This window comes from Perissodus microlepis, chromosome 18 (genome assembly GCF_051167445.1).
Source record: "Perissodus microlepis isolate ML-2025 ecotype Zambia chromosome 18, ASM5116744v1, whole genome shotgun sequence".
NCBI classification, from domain to species: domain Eukaryota; kingdom Metazoa; phylum Chordata; class Actinopteri; order Cichliformes; family Cichlidae; genus Perissodus; species Perissodus microlepis.
In genome coordinates, this window is record NC_140478.1 from 12,457,537 (window position 1) to 12,474,336 (window position 16,800).

Sequence of the window (16,800 nt, forward strand, 5' to 3'; positions counted from 1 at the left end):
ACATCAGTGCATGTAAATCGTACATGTCACTCAAAACAGTTGTGTGCAGCTCATCATATCAGATGCTGATGCCGCCGCAGAACAGCGCTCGTCTACAGCGTCTTCCGTTACTGTAAGGCGAGCAGCTCTCATAATGGCAGAGAGGTCGAGAGTCAAACAGAGGTGAAAGTAGAAATCAGCGCCGCCGCCGTCATTGTGACTGCGCATAAGTAACACGCTGTTGCTGAGAGCGAGTGTGGATGGGCATTAATGTGACAGTTACACAGCAAGGTGTGGAAGACGGCCTGTCTGCTGCCCTGTTGGCTTAACCTTGAACATATTCATTCACGCACACGCACAGCCACAGAGGACGTGATGGTAGAGGGCATCCAGAGTTTACAAGGGAGGTCAGCGTGTGTGTTTTTTGTCTTCAGGAAGAACAGCAGGGGGAGAGGCAGACTCGCAGGGTAGCAGTGCTTTAATGTCTCTCCAGAATTTTTTTTGCATTGCACTTTAGCTTGAAATTATTGCGGGTATTAATTAAGCCTTTTTCTCTTTGGTGGAGGAGATGTTTCCAGTTTTGTGGATTATAACAAAAGAAAACGTAAGGCCAAGTTAAACGAAGCCGTGTGGTGAGGTGAAGCATGGGGCGAAGTAAGAACCCGATAAATGTTGGATCCTGATCACTTTAAAAGTGCGAATTAAGGCATTTGGTGCGAGTCTTAAAGTGCCCTTCTAATTTTTCCATTTCCATTCCTCTGACTCATGGTCCTGCCTTTCCTTCCAGTTGGTGCACTGATGATTAGCTGTCACTGTGTGGGGGTGCATTACTACTTTGGAAGGTGGATGCATTAACAGCACAATGCAATAAGCCGTGTTTTATGTGACTAATGTTTCTTCAGGTGGAGGAGTTTTAGGACGTCTGTCTGACTGCAAAGTTAATTCCCCCTCCCACTCATGCCCCACTCTGCTCTACTGTATGATTAGGCCAGTCAGATATGGTCATCAGCACTAACTGACACTGATGATACTGTTAGCTCCGTGTGGAGGAGGGTGTGAGGTTAAGTTGTTAACATTCAGTCTAGAAAGTTCATATTTAGCACTTAGCTAACCAGCAGTGTGTGTTTTTTTTTAATTGCTTATTTTATATTTGATTGCATAAACCACGAGTGTCAAACTTTCCTCCAAGTTGCATTCGATTTTTTTTTTCCAATTTAATTTTAGTCATGTCCTGCTTCTGAGATGCTGCTTGCAGCTGCAGAGCTTTCGTGATGTCGAGGTGTCAGACTTCGTTAAGCGAAGTCACATTTGTCTCTAATAATTCCCATAAAAGCTGTTGGTTCATTTCCTGTTCCAGCTCATGACATAGCGATCCTTTTAAATAAGAGGAGATATTCACTGATGGGGACATTTCAGTAAACTGGTGCAGGTGACCCAGTTTCTAATTTTAGTTGTGACATTTCTGACTAATATTTTGTTGTTACCTGACTGCCAGCTAACCTGGGTATGATTGTGGTATATTTGATTCCTTTTGAATCTTTTACCAATTGTTAATGGCTTAAGTATCAACATTTAGAAGTTACCAGCCTGTAATTATTGTTTGTCTGCAGGCAGAACCCACAGCTTGACAGTCTAATTACAGCGTATCTCACCTGAAAATGAGATGATATGACACACTGATATAACAACTGCATCCTACCTGCACCTCACACAACTTATAATTTATTCTACACGAGGTCATTGGTTAATATTCTGGAAGCTGCTAAAAGCTCACAACACTGTGTGTTAATCTCTAGGGGCAAATACATTTAATATGTCATATTTCTTTTTTAATTCTTGACTTATTTTATAACAATAATCAACCACTACATTAAATATAACTAGCCATTATTGACATTCACACATAAGTTATTTTATCAGTTACCTGGTTAATATTTTCGTCTGTAATTGAAAAGAAGCTTTTAAAAATCTGTTGATAGGCTAAGTTCATGAAACTACAGTCCTGTGCAAAAGACTGGACCCTGTCTCCAGAAATGTATAACACATGAAATAATAGGTGGCTGTTAAGAAGCCATTCTTAAGGAAGGGAAACCGAATCCAAATTTGAAATATCTGGTTATCAAATCGTCATCAGTTTGCATGGAGGAGGTCAGAAGAGAGGTGCAGCAGTAAGGGTCCGCTGCCATCTGTAAAACACGGTGGAGGCTCTATCATGGTTTATGGTTGCATTTCAGCCAGTGGTGTTGGGATTTTCCTAAAATTGATGGAATGGATTGTCCTCCCTCTAGAGCCCAGACTGAATCAGAGTCTAATCATCTTGAGAGAAAACAGAATAAAAGGCAGCCAACATCCAAAGAAAAGCTTTAAATGTCCTTCAAGAAGCCTGGAAAAATATTCCTGACTACTTAAAAGAAGGCTCAGACTGAATAAAGGTGGCCGTACTAAATATTGACTTTCAAACTCATTCAAATTGTACAACTTGTCTCATGTGCTGTATTTCCACATATGTTTGCACGTGCTTCAATAAGTCACTGCACTTGTTTCCTGTTTTTCCCTGCAACATATAAAGAATTATGAGGTGGCTAAAGACTTGCACAGTACTGTGGATTTCTTTAAATCAGATGAAATCACAGAGCCTAGAGATATTGTGTTTACTCTATGCTTACAAAAAGTAATAAAATAAAGTAAAAACAGAATTTAGAGAACGTAGAACTAGAGAATCTGTTTGTTTGTTTTTTTCATTTTTAAGAAATTTCTCATCATTATGTAGTTCCAATATTTTTAGGTCGAAAAGTGATCAAGTTCATTACACATATAAAATATAATTCATGTGTCTTAGACAACAGACAACAGCAGCACAGTTCAGACAGTCTCCTCTCGTCCTCTGCTGTGTTTGTGTCGAACTGCTCAGACCGCCGCCTCCAGTATCCGTTACCTCCTTAACTAAAGCTGAAGGTCAGAGAAAAGGTTGACCAGGAACCTTGACTGTAGACGAGATGTAACAGTGTCACACCGATGTGGACCAGTTTGAACTTTGTGCAAGATAAGAGTGTATTTATAACCCAGCAGCCTGCTTCAAATGTGCTGTTAATCAGCGGGAGAGCAAGTCGAGAAGCATGTGTCTCTGTTTCAGTGGGTTTAAAGTAGTGGGCGCGTTTAAGGTGTCATTGATGGCGCCTGCGTGTGGAAAGTGTAAATATTTAAAGGTGTGCATCGTCACCCTCTATGACCCATTTCTCCTTTTTCTAATCTATTCATGTTTAACAAACATAAAGAGGTGTTACGCCTGAAAAAATGGCTGAGGTATATTAACGTGGACATCAAGCAGATGGTCATAAGGGCCTTTTTTAAGTGCAGGTCGTGTTTTCAGTTATTTGTGTCAAATATGTTGACTTTCCTCTAACTTTAAACAAAACCTCTCCGTTTTCCCCTCTCCTCAGCTGAGCCTCTTCCTCTGATGGACCTGTGTCGGCGTGCGGCCAGAGTGGCGTTGGGTCGGGACCGGCTTCAAGAGATCGAGCGCCTTCCTCTGCCCCAGTCCTTAAAAAATTACCTCCAGTACCAGTGACTGACATCGGTAGAGCCAGCTGGGAATACAAGGAAGTCCGAAGATGGATGATCGATGCAAGCATGTCCACAGTGGGAGCGCCACAGCTCTTGCAGATTTCTAAAAGGATGGATATAAAGATGGTGTCTGAACTGACGGGGGTCAAACAAAGAATAGGACAGCACCAGCTTCTTTTGGATTTTGAGCTGCTTTTTTTCATTCGCGCAGAACTTGAAATAAATTTTTAATGATGGCGTCCCATCAGCGTCTCACTCATCCAGAATAAAAGCCCATCCTCAGATGGCACAGCGTGGTTAAGCAGTCGAAAAGACGGTGGTAAGACGACCACCGCCACCTAGTGACGGGAATAAAAACAGCACAGAGAAAGCACACTAAACCCATCCACGGAGGCCTTTCTGACGTGCAGTCAGCGACCATTATCATTGCTGTTGGATCCCATAGAGAGTGTTCGTGATCTCCACTGGCGCAGGCTGCAGAGTCCAGATGTCCAAAAGGATTTTAGCACTAATGTTTTTATCAGATTGACATCGGGCCGCGACCAAAAGCTCACACTGCATACAGAGCACATCAAAGTGTGGCTAATGGGCTCTATGCACAGTTTGAAAGTTAGTATGCCAAAAGATATGTCCTGGCTTCAGGGAGACATTAGTTAAAAGATAAGCCCTTTTCAGACATGTAGCATTTCTGGCCCTTTTAAATGAAGACTTATAAAGATATTCGTAACAACTATACACACACATAATGTTCATCACGTTATGAAGCAAAAGTGCTCTCTTGCACCGATAGTAAAAATTGACGTTGAAGGCGGGGGAGTCACCAGTTCTCACTCAGTTTTAAGATGTTTTAACATATGACAGATTTTAATCTACTGTTTGTTTTACAGGATGTTTATGATCCTGTATGTGTGGAAATCAATGAATTAGTCGACTGATTTAACCAAACGGATGTTTAGGCTGAGATTTCTGCCGATTTTTGTTTATGGTGCAGAATTTTCAAAAAGCTATAAAAAAGTAAAGTGATTCATCCTTTGCTGTGTGCAAAGTCTCTGCAACCAAAGCTTGCTCTAATGTGATTGATCAGTAGAACGCCAACAACATGTGGACTACTAACTGAAACCAGAGTGCTCCCACTAAGCAAAAGCTTGTCCCTTGATTTTGCATATTTCACATACAGAATCTGGTAGTGTCATCGTGATCACCCTGAACAAAAGCTGAGAAATTAAGGGTATTTAATGTATAAACAACTTTAATAAGTCAGATTTAGCTCATTAACTGTACTTCACTACAAACTGCAGATTGTTTGAATATGGAGCTCCCAAACTTCTGGAGCAATGAGGCTTTCAGTTGTAGCAGATGTAGCTGACGATCACCAACAATAATCAGCAGCCTGTCATCAGATTTTTAGTTTAGTGGAACTGCTCTGCGTGTCTGAAAGGGGCTAATCATGCTTGTTGTGTAAAGTATTGGAATTTTTTTTTTATTTTCTTTTTGATTCTTTGTTTTGTTTTTTACGGCACTGCGAACCATTCCTCACCAGACACTAGATCATGTATTACGATGTCATCTCACAACCAAAGTATATCACAGGAAGCTGCAGAGTGCACGAATGTATCTGCGAGCTGCAGGTCGCGGGCCGGACACGCTGTTGGCACGAAGACGCCACCTGCCGCTGTTTGTAGCACCCTGCTGTAGCTCACCGCGGGCGGACGGTATCCGTCGCGCTCGCCGCACAACTGTCTTAATGACCACGAACGACAAACTGACAGGGGCGGATCTAAGCCGACTCGATCCGCGACTCGAGGCTGTAGCAGCGCGGGCGATGTGCTGCTGGCTCATAATAGGATGCAGATGACCAATGCACAACCACACACGTGCTCACTGAAGACCAATCACATTTTCTTTCCAATTAAAGACTTAAGTCACTTTTTTTGGTTTGATTTTTTTTTTTTTACTCTTGAGTTTATATCCTTCATTAATATTATTATTAATATTATTATTGTTATTGTGAGTGTGGGGGTCTGACTGATGACGGTAGGAAGACGATGTTTATTTATAACAGGCTAGTTCTGTTTGTTTCATTAAACTGATCATTGATGGTTACATTCAGGTAAATTAAATGCAAAGATGCTGACGATGAAGGGAGATAGAAATTAAAAATTGTTTGTTCGATGCTGCTTTTATTATTATTAATATTATTTTATTATTATTAATATTATTATTATTTGTGATGGCGGTGGTCTTACCTCCTGTTTCTGTAGGTTAGGATGGGGGAGGAAAGGACCTGTTCACGTACGTAGTCGAATGTATGGACAGACGGTGCAGTTGAGATGTCAACAGACATGAAATGTGAATAAAAGCCAAGTGAATTTCAAACTAAATCTCTGTGTTTCTCTTCTTTACTTCTTCATCTCGTAAACTAGGCCCGAAAACAGCAGACTGCAGGAGCGTTTACAGTGCTAAAGTCAGCCTAAACACATCTTACAAGAGAAAAGGTGAATAAATAAGGTGCGAGTCCGTTGGGTCGACAGTTTCAGCATCGTTAATTGCATCTCCGGGAGCATTTTATCTCCCAAGCAAGGCTTTGGTAGGGAAAATTGGGCTGTTAAGTATTTAGCTGTAAGTTCTTGTCAAGTGTGCAGTTTCCACTTGAGGACGTAAACGGCTGTACTCATCAGCTCCTGCAGCTGTAAATACAGCTCACGCTCAGCCGGAGAGAGATACCGATGCCCTAAAACGTCCGGAGCGCAAACACAAACATTACCGAGGCTCACTGTGGGTTTTAGGCGTCATATTTCCGCTGCACAATCTGAAATCAGACTCCCGCTGAAACATCGTTAGGTCCAGCCTCGCCATATCTCAGCACACAGGGGACTGTTTTGGAGATCAATAGCAGACAGACCATGTAATGATGCTCCTGCGTCATCATCCTGCCATAGATGGATCCAACACTTAGTTTAACAGGACATTGTGTATCCTTAAACACACACTCACAGACTCTTTATGTCTAACAGAAGGCAGACCATCAGCAGTTTTATCTGCCTAATGAGTCACATGAGCATAAATCTTGCTCAAACTCCACAGCAGATCTGATAATCTTTTTTTAAAAATATGAGACAGTAAATTCAAATAAACATCTCTGTGTGTATCTTACATTCAGAGACAACAATGCTTTAATTTAAAAATATATACATTTAAATTGGTGGATGGTTAACATTGTTATTCACTGCATCCTTGCAGTTATCAATAATTTTAATAACTAAAGTAAATCCCACAACCTCACTTAGACTGGCCTGGAGAGACTCACCTCCTTGATGGAAGTAGAAAATATGTGCAATGTTATTACAACAACAGGCACTTCTCCATGATGGATTATAGACAACAAGCCTTCCTTCTACTTTTAGATATTTCTCTTCAATCTGCCCCCAAAGAATATCTTGCATCTCTCAAATAACACAAAAGTCATTCGAGATCAATTCACACAACAATTTCAAACTTGTGTAGCTTGGAAAATGACCTCATATAAACATCTCCAGTTCTACGTCTCTGCTCTCGCCAAGTGTCCGAGCAAAAAGTAAAGCAGCTTAGTGAAATGTATGGTGTGACAAAAATCTGGAGAGCACAGCAGAGGCAGGCATGAGTATCATGTCTTCGGTAGTAAAATCCTTTTAGCTTATACTAAAATAAAATATCTGACCTTAGAGGAATACAGTGCCTGCTGTATCCAGTTTGTTCAAAACATTTGACCCTCATGCTCACTAAAGCAGAGAATTGGCAACAAAGCTGCTGTTATTTTCTATTCTGGGACTTGGGCAGGAAGCAGAGGTGTGAAAAGGGTCCGCGACACAACGCGCCTTCCTTTTTTCCTCCCCGAGTTAGATAGTTTGGCCCCGGAGTGGCAATAAAGACCAGAGGGTGGAGATAAAATGTTTAAAGTGGAGAGCTATCTGAATAAACAGCAGCGACATCCTTCAATATTTTGCTTTCCTGTCATCAGTTTTTAGATTAAAAAAAAGGGGGGGGGGGACCTCGCTGAACAAATGTGCTGAGGGAAACAAACATTATGTGTTGCCAATGTAGCTGAGCGAGCCAGAGCACTCATCACATAAAACTGTTATGACTGTGACCATCTGGGGCTGAATGGGCTGTTTTGGCTGTGGCGCTACAGTGTTTTTCAGTGCGCTCATACCAGCCCTGAAAAAATTCAACACAGAGAGACAAAGAGAAGAGGAAACTCCCACTTTGCCTTAAAGCAAGGAGAATGTCACTTCTTAGCCGGAAGAATAATAATTACGTGCATTTGCACCGCAGCCTCGCATCTACCCCAGCAGATCAGCACACACGCAGCGGTCCATTAGTGAAGTAAAAAACAAAACAAGGGGACAGGTTGAAACGCGAAGGAAAAGAACAGGGATGAGAAACAGGACCCTTTGCCTGATAACAGGCTTGATGGTGTTGCTATGGTGTGTGGCACACATACGAGGGACTGTGTGCATGTGCGTGCAAGTCTGTAAGTGCCTTGTACTGTGCAAGAAAAAAAAAGTCATCAGAAAATTAGTAGGCAAAGCACAGAAACACACACATGCTATATGTCCTCAGTTTTTCCAGCCAACGCTGGAACAGTCCAACAGGATGAAACTGTGTTAATCCTGTGTTTAAATATCCTAACCCATTCCAGAGGGTGTGTTTGATTTAGGTGTCAGAGCATGACAGTTTTTGTCCACTTGGTTTCATCCCTCAGTGTTAAAGTTGTATATCTTGATCATGAGTGTTAGCATATCCTAAGGAAGCTAAACATGGTGTTGTCTTTGGATAAATATGGGGAACATCCATCCATCCATCCATCCATCGCTTATTCAATTCCACTCTGGCCAGGTTGCCGGGGAACAACAACATTAAATTAATTTACAGTGAAAAATCCAATCAAGAGATCTACAGACTATAAAAAACAACAACGCATATTTGCAGTAAAAGAGCTGAACAAAATCAATAGCTATTAATTGCATTCTGGCCCCTCTGAGGTCCATTACAGTGTTATTGAACATGCGGTGCTCTTCAGTTAAGAAGGCACATTAAGCTACTAATTAGTCAATTGCATTTCTTCATCCTCAGGGATCCAGCGTGTACAGAAGTGAACAGTCAGCAATACTGTGAACACCGTGCCAGAACAAAGCTGGAACTCTTTATATGCACAAGATCTTAGTGTTTAATAGATCCGCTTTAATGAGTGCCGGTCAATGAAAAGCTCTGTGGGATCACCACTGACTGACCACACGCTGAGGCTTCTGAACACTTCTTGCAAACTTCAAATTAAGAGTCATTTTAGGATGCTTATGAGACATCAAAGCGCCAATGACGGAAGTTAAATATGGTTTAGTTTAGGCTCACACATGCCAACACATGTGTGTTAGCATGTGTGAGCCTAACACAAAAAGTAAGGAAATTTGTATTTGGGCGATTATTTCTTTGTTGTAGCAATGCTTCTTTGCAATAAATCATATTCTGTTCCAAAGCCTGTTTATTTCACTTAAATGGTCCCACATTTGTTGAGCAGCAGAGTTGAGTATGCAGGTTGCACCCATGAAAAACTTGCCAAATCTTCTCTGCCAAACAGCCTATTCTGCTGCTGAACCTTGTTTTGAGCTTCTGGTTCCCGCCCGGGGCTGACTATCAGGCATCTGATTAGCACCTTTTAGTCAGCATCTGTGAGCATGGACCCTGCTACAGCAGTCAGTTGTTGTCTCCTCTAAGCATGCCACGTTTGACTGATCTGGATAGAGCCTGCAAAATAGGCCAACTTTGAGCAGTGTTATTTGGAGTGAGCCCAAGTACCATCTCCAGATTGAAGAAGGAGTTCCATATAATGGGCGATGTCAGAGACGGGCTGCAGAGTGGGCGTCCTAAGAAGACCGAATGGGCAGTCTGCCACTGATTTGCAGTCAAGGTTTGTGGGACAATATGACCGACGGCTCTCTACGAAGAAGCTCTGGAACAAACTTCACACAGCCAATGTTATATTCAGTAAGGAGTCCAGATTCTGCCTACAATAGTTGGGTGATAAGGTTAAAAGGTGGAGAAGAGAATAGGTTAACACCTTCGGTGGAGGAAGTGTGACGGTGTGGGGCAGCATCTCCCTTGCTGGAAAAAAAGGCTTTTAATCATGGGAGGTAATCTCAATGCAGAGAGATGTCTGCAACCAGAGGCAATCCCATATCTCGTCGCCATGGACAACCAAACTTTGACCTCCATGTTTATCACAGACTACCTCCAGAATTTGACTGCCTGCAGTCCTGACCTCAACCCTGTTGAAAACTTCTGTGATCAGTCTGGGCGTGCTGTTTGTGCCAAACTCTTGAAGAGTGGGATGTCATCCCACAGCAGTGTGTGACCAAGTTGGTCACCAGCATGAGCAGACTGTGGCAGGCTGCTGTGGTGGTGTATGTTTGTCCATATGCTACTCAGGCCCCTTTTTGCTAAATGAATCAATTTTTAAAATTGTCAATATGTTTCTTGTTTCTTCAGACTTCAATCATCCAATCCAATAAACGACACCAAGGAAGAGTCAGTAGCAGAATAAGCTGTTTGGCATTGGCAGAGAAGATTTGGCAAGTTTTTCATGGACACAGCCCAAACACTCAACTCTGCTGCTCAACTCACAAATGCATTTGTCGTACAAATGTGGCATCATTTAAGGGGAAATAAACTGGCTTTCCAACAATATAAGATTTACTGCCAAGAAACATCGTTACAGCAAAAACCAAGTGTGAAGTTTAGTTACATGTACAGTTTGGCTTTCTGCAGGAAAGCTGACAAGTGGCTGTTTGTTTCATTTTAAAATATTGCAAGATAAGATTAAACTTACAACCTGTTTAACAGCGCATAAATTCATATTGGTATGTGTTCCTCTTTATCAGCCAACAACCGTGCATGTAACAGTTTTCTGTTATTTGTGGAGTTTTCGCAGAACTGATCTCTCAACGTGCAGTCATTGAAAGGTGAGTTAGGCCTTCCACCAGCAGGGGGCAGTAATGCTTCACAGTTGTGAGCTGAACCTTGTAAGATCGGTTTGCATGTATTTAGTATGTATTTGTATTAATGTGAGATTTGGCAGGGGGGCAAGAATAAAGAAAAAACAAGTAAAAATGTTGCAATGGGCGCTTCAGTCGATTTCTTTTCTTTGTGTACAGGCTGTGATCAGCTGACCAGCTGCTGCTGCGCCGACATTTAATGCTCTTTGCGGATTTAGCCAGCTGGAGTCAGATATAAGTAGATGTTACATGAGCTGTATGACTGATTCCCAACTCCTGGATAAGACAAAGCGACTATAAAAGGTAACCAAGATGATCGGATCAGTATTACCTTACACTGAGCAGCTACATCTATATTTTTATATACAGCATAAACCTGCTCTTGTTCTCCAAACAGCTGTTGTCCTGTGGCACAATCATTACATCACGTTCAGAGCTGTGTCTCTGAACATTTTGCGCACCCCAGGGCAGCAGCAGCTGTCTACCTCGCTCTGGACACGTACAGTGATTCACAACTGTTGTGTTTTCAATATGTCCCAGTTGCACAATATTGCATCACTGAATGCACACTATCCCAATCAGTGAGAATCTTTACCACAACATTTAGCTTTTTCTAATTCAATAAAAATGAATATTACACGAGTTTAGATTAATATTTATCATTTTTTTTTAATGAAAAAGTTAAAACAAAACAAAAATATTTTAATCTAAGAAATTGATCAGACAAGCAGCTGTGAAGCCGAGCTGTTTAGGGGCAAGGTGCTTTTGTTTTTGTTGCTGTAGCGCCCTCTAGTGACCAAAGGAAAAAGCGTTTTCCCAATAATGGTGCCACCACTTTTGTGACATGTTGATATTGATATATATGACATATTTGATTAAATCTCCAAAAAGTTATAAGAACATACATTCAATTTCATTTATATAGCAGCAAATCGCAACAACAGTCACCTCAAGGTGCTTTATAGTGTAAGGTAAAGACCTTACAATAATATGAGAGAAAACCTCAACTAACAAATGACAAATGACCCCCGTTAGATGTAATGATCAAATACAAACACACAGAGTGAAGAGTTCAGTGAAGAAGAAACAGTCAGTCCCATCATAGTGTGCTGTTAACTGTGCCTGTGCCTTTACTATGCATATGAAAATAGAAACTGTGAAACCTGAAACTCCAAATTTAAACAAAAACGGGCAAATAGCTCAAAAGTTACACAATAAAAAGCTTCAATCCTTTGGTGAAACTAGAGTGCTTAAGGCAGAAACATGAAAAACAACAGAAAGGAATCAGGAAATGGTTTGACTAATAAGAGTCTGATAGAGGATACACCAGATGATGAAGGAAATAAAGGTTAGTCTTTGCAATTACACCTGCACCCGCTGACAGAAACAGAGAGAGGCTGACAAAATGTTGTAGCGTCAGCTGAGTGCTGCACCTTGTGGCACAGTATGACCCAGCTGTTTTGGCACGTGGGGTCCTAAAACTACTGAATATGCAGAAATAATCCTTGCTAATAATAACCTGCTATGCACATACAGTATGTTCTGGGCAATTATATGAAAAACAGTCCAGTGATTATTTTAAGGGATGAAGACAAGGATCATTTCAGGATTGTCCCCCCTCCAAAAAACAGAAGATGCAGGTAAGTGATTGAAAATTCAAAGTTCCCCCCAATTTATTTTGGGACCTTTTAAAAACTCTTGTTTCTGGGTTTTCAAACTGCTCACCTCGTGCACGAACCATTTTGCAGATTGAAAATCTATTATACAGAGTATCTTCCTTCCTTTTGGCTCAGAGGCAATTTGAATAAACACAGTGATTCCATGTGAACCCCACCTGCCTCTGTCTGTGTAAGCCTGTAATGAAAACAAATGAAACACACAGGCTGCCAGCTCCAGCATGATGCATTCAAGCAGCTGGCCAACACCTACAATGACAGCTCATTAATTATTCAATTTATAAGCTGCTCGACACACACACACACACACACACACACACACACACACACACACACACACACACACACACACACACAGTGCACATCAGGTCAGGTATATAGCGTAGAGACAGGAAGGAGAGCTTTGTAGAGTCTAAAACAAGTCTTTATTGGTCAATATACAGGAAGCAGTGGGATGACCAGTAAAGAGAGAGAAATCCCAACCACAGAGTTTACAAAAAGAAAAAGAAACTGATATATAAAATAAGTGTCTTGAACATTTTTACAGGGTTTGTTATTATATGTAAAAGAACCTTTTTTAAATCTTTAATCTTCAGAAGCATATTATGACAAAGAGGGAGGGACAAAGGAAACAAGGCAGTTATTTCACAATGATGACATCACAACCACAGGCCAACAGAAGGAGGGACAGGTGAGCAGGACACATAGTATCAGAGAGCTCAGTGAGAGAGGTCGTCATAGATACTGTCCACACACGAACATGTGACCGGTGCTTTCCTGTGAGCAGAGATGAGAATGTCACGGTTTCTTTTAGCTTTTAAACAAACTGGAATTTAATTTTGTCAGAGTGAGTGTTAATCAGTAATGACGCCGGTACAAAGAGGAATGACTGTAAGTGAAGTACCAACTTCTTCTTGTAGCTGTGGTGAAGTTGTGCAGGAATGTGGATATACTGTATAAGCACTGCTTCTTTTCTCCTAAATTTACCACCGTTTCTGTCAACATCTACGCACGACTTCAAACGGGCGCTCCGACAACTTTGCACAATGAATTTACTTTCCTTTACATGAGGGATAAAAACAGCACGCTGATATCTGTGGGTGTCCTTTGCTTTGACATGAAAGCCTGTGTTACAAGCTGCAGATGTGGACTTCTGCAGCCAGTTTCACAGACGCACCTGTTGCAACTGAACAAAATAGGAAGGAAAATCCTACTTTGTTGGTTTTGCTAAAGGCGAGATCCTACAGTATATAACTCATTATAAATTGTTGGCATCAAAAGCTATTTTATTTGCTCAAGGACGCTGTACACAACATAAGACATCACAGCGGCCTGACTCTGAGACAAGTCTAACTAGATAAACTCGTGACAATTTAGGTGTTTGTGAAACCGGCAGGTCTAAGATGAGATGCTACTGACTGATAGATGGGAGGTGCAATGTATATTGTTTCTGGAAAATGATCAATACTAGGCACTAAAGTCAGGATATTATAGCCTGTTCTGCATCAATTCTATATCGGTCTCTTATATCTGGAGTACCCCTGTTTCTGTGCACCGATCCTTTATGGTAGGTCCATAATTGCATAGAGGACTCCCTTTACTATGGATAAAACCAAAGGAAACATGGGATCATAGTGGCAAACTGCAACATTTCTGTATCACTGCATGTGCTGAGTAAAAACCAAAGTTAGCTACTCCTAAACAGTAAACATTTGGGCCACAGCACGGATAGATCTGGCACACACACACACAGATGCAAACAATCAGCTTCTAAGCTAATGGAAAAGTGACTGTTTTAGCTTCAAGATAATCCAAGGAACTCAAAGATGAAAGATTCAGTTCAAAAATTTATATTTCTACTTTGTTCTGTACATGCAGTAAATCAGGACAAATGTGGAATGTTTCTCTTTAGTGTCCAGGCCACAGAACCACAGACTTTAAGGACATCAAACGTGTTGTGGTTGAGAAGAGAGGAAACACAGAGAGAGCACAGCTATGTCATACCTACTATCAGGGCCATGGGAATTCTACGTAAAGATGTTACAGATACATGAACTAGCTGATGCGTAGATGGATAGACCTTGCTGTTAAATTGTTAAAAACAATCAGTTTGATGGATAAAAGATTTAAAAGTAACGGAGGATACGATACACATACTGAACACTGGGATAAAAGTCAATTTTAAGCTTGTGTTTCGTATCAGTGTCACATCATTTAAGATCTGGCTCGTGGCTCAGAGTTTGGGACTGAATTTATAATGTGCCCGCATAATAAATGACTCGACTGTGCTTGTTTGACATATTTTTCTCTGCTTTACTGGTTGTGACGTGAATAATGATGCACACACAGACAACGATTTCCATTCAGTCATACGCCATGTTTGACTGCGTCCAGCAGGGGGAGATGTTACATTAAAAATGACAACATGGGAAGATTCGAAGAGTATTTTCCAGCAACAGATTGTAAATTATTTCATCAGAGTGTGTGTGTGTGTGTGTATGTATACCTTTACAGAGCATGAAGGAATGTCTGGTTGATACGTGTGTGCTGTGTATTTTTATGTGTGTGTGTGTGTCCGATGAGAATGTGCATGAGCGTGTGTTTGTGCACATATGTGTTAATGTTTACATGTTCGTGATCAGTATGTTATGGAGGAACTGTCCCATCCGAGTTTCCCCTTCTGCTTTCTCTCTTTAGCAGCTTCTCTCCCTTCATCATCATCTTCCTCTTCATCGCTGTTCTCCGACTCAGCACTTGTCACTCCTCCCACCAGCTCTTCCTCCTCCTCTTCTTCCTCCTCCTCATGTTCTTCTTGCCTTACCTCATCACCCAGAGCCTGAGGTCCTCCTATGTTCTAGAGAACAACAAACAAAAATCAGTGTATAAACGACACAACTGCAGGTACGTTCATACTCTTAACAAATACTGTTGACATTATCTTCAGTCTTCCACTCTGTCCTTCTTCTAAAGAAAATACCCTGATAATGGCATTAAATGCTAAACCACATCTTTCAGAGTTACCTCCATGGGGTTGACAGTGATGGTGAGCGCAGAGTTGTCCCATTCTTCCTCAGCATCTTTGACCTCATCTTCATCCTCTCTCGACCCTTCCTGATGTGTGGCGTGGATCCTGTAGACTCCAATAACCACGATCACTACCAGTGCTGCGATACAAACTACGATAACGACTGTGGCTGCAGGAGGTGCCGATCCTGTAAAAAACAGTGATACACACACAACCACACACACACACACACAAAATAATAATAATAACAGTGGTCTCCTATGATACTTTTGATACTTTTCCCGTAAGTTCTCTAACGATCCTGTAAAAAACGAATGAAAATGCTTTACATCGGAGTAACAGAGTACAAGTAAACTAAATGTTCATTAGAATCATAAATTAGAAATTGCAGTGGGGCCACAGTAGTGAATGAATGTACAATTTTGCTATTCAACTGTTTATTTACTGTAATGTTATCTATCTTATGTATCTTCTTTGTTAAACAACACAGTTAGCTAGCTTGCGTACATTTATCAAACACTTTTGGTTTTTATACTTTTAGCTATATTCCAACTGTTAGTTTTTACATTAAGCTAACTTCCTGATCAAAGCTTTCAATCAGTTGTTTTCAGATTAGTTTAACTAATGTGTCCATGTCCTCCCCCCCAGCTCACACAGAAGTACCCCTCGGGGAACCTTATTCCCTGGTTGGAAAACATCTCTTGTTTAAAGCAAGTTCTTCCTTTCCACAGTGACCAACTACTGCTCAGCTTTTATCCTGTCTTCCAGGACAGGATAAAAGACAACATGTCTCATTCACACAAGTATTTTTCTACATCTAAGTGCTTTCTATCTATCTCACATCGGCACACATTCTCACTCCAGTGAACACATCAGGAGCAACTGAGTGTTCACTACTTTAATCGAACCACCAACCTTTCAATTAGTACACGACCTGCTCTACCTCCTGAGAAACAGTCACCCACAGGCGACTGTTGTTAAGGACCAGCGCTTTATAAATGAACTGGACTCTATTTGTGTCTTACCTGACATGTGAGAGTTGAGCGAGTGCATCATGAGTGGGTGATGGATGGGTCTCATGTACTGGGGTTGGACAGCCATGTGATTGGTGTGCTCCACAGGTGCCGAGTGGTGAAGAACACTGACCTATGCAGAACAAATAGAAGACGAAACAGGATAACATCGAAAGATAAAACAAATAAACCAGAAAAATAAGACAGAGACACTGGGTAGATGAGAATGTTTATATATCAAACTCACCTCCAAATTAAACTCGTTGCTGGTGTAGCGACCGTTGAGCTCCGAACAGGTGAGTCTGAACCTCCTCTCACTCAGATTGGCTGGTCGCCAGTTCCTGTAGCGCACTTGCCTCAGTGCCTGCTCATAGTGAGCCATGGAGTCCACACCTTGTAACACAGAAAAAGATTTATGTCTTACTAATATCTAACACATGTCATGAAGCAGAACTGCATATTGGCGACATAAATAAGCCTGTAATTAAACGACAGGGACATGTCTCAGGGACCTT

The 16,800-nt window shown here is 41.3% G+C and overlaps 2 protein-coding genes across 9 annotated transcripts in view; one reads left to right on the plus strand and one right to left on the minus strand.

Annotated features, from left to right (window-relative positions):
- Positions 1-5,924, plus strand: part of LOC146367434 (SPRY domain-containing SOCS box protein 4-like) — an 81,353-nt gene extending 75,429 nt beyond the window's left edge. For all 8 annotated transcript variants that reach the window (XM_084911298.1, XM_084911302.1, XM_084911297.1 and 5 more), the window contains one exon: positions 3,420-5,924. In XM_084911298.1, the coding sequence (XP_084767424.1) occupies positions 3,420-3,547 (128 nt within the window). In that variant the 3' untranslated portion in view covers positions 3,548-5,924. The remainder of the gene's footprint in view (positions 1-3,419) is intronic.
- Positions 5,925-12,649: 6,725 nt separating this feature from the next.
- clstn2a (calsyntenin 2a) overlaps positions 12,650-16,800 on the minus strand; it is a 171,682-nt gene continuing 167,531 nt past the window's right edge. The window contains exons 15-18 of the mRNA XM_084911287.1: positions 16,533-16,678; positions 16,298-16,418; positions 15,269-15,459; positions 12,650-15,101 (exon numbers count right to left, since the gene is read on the minus strand). Of these exons, the coding sequence (XP_084767413.1) occupies positions 14,886-15,101; positions 15,269-15,459; positions 16,298-16,418; positions 16,533-16,678 (674 nt within the window). The 3' untranslated portion in view covers positions 12,650-14,885. The remainder of the gene's footprint in view (positions 15,102-15,268; positions 15,460-16,297; positions 16,419-16,532; positions 16,679-16,800) is intronic.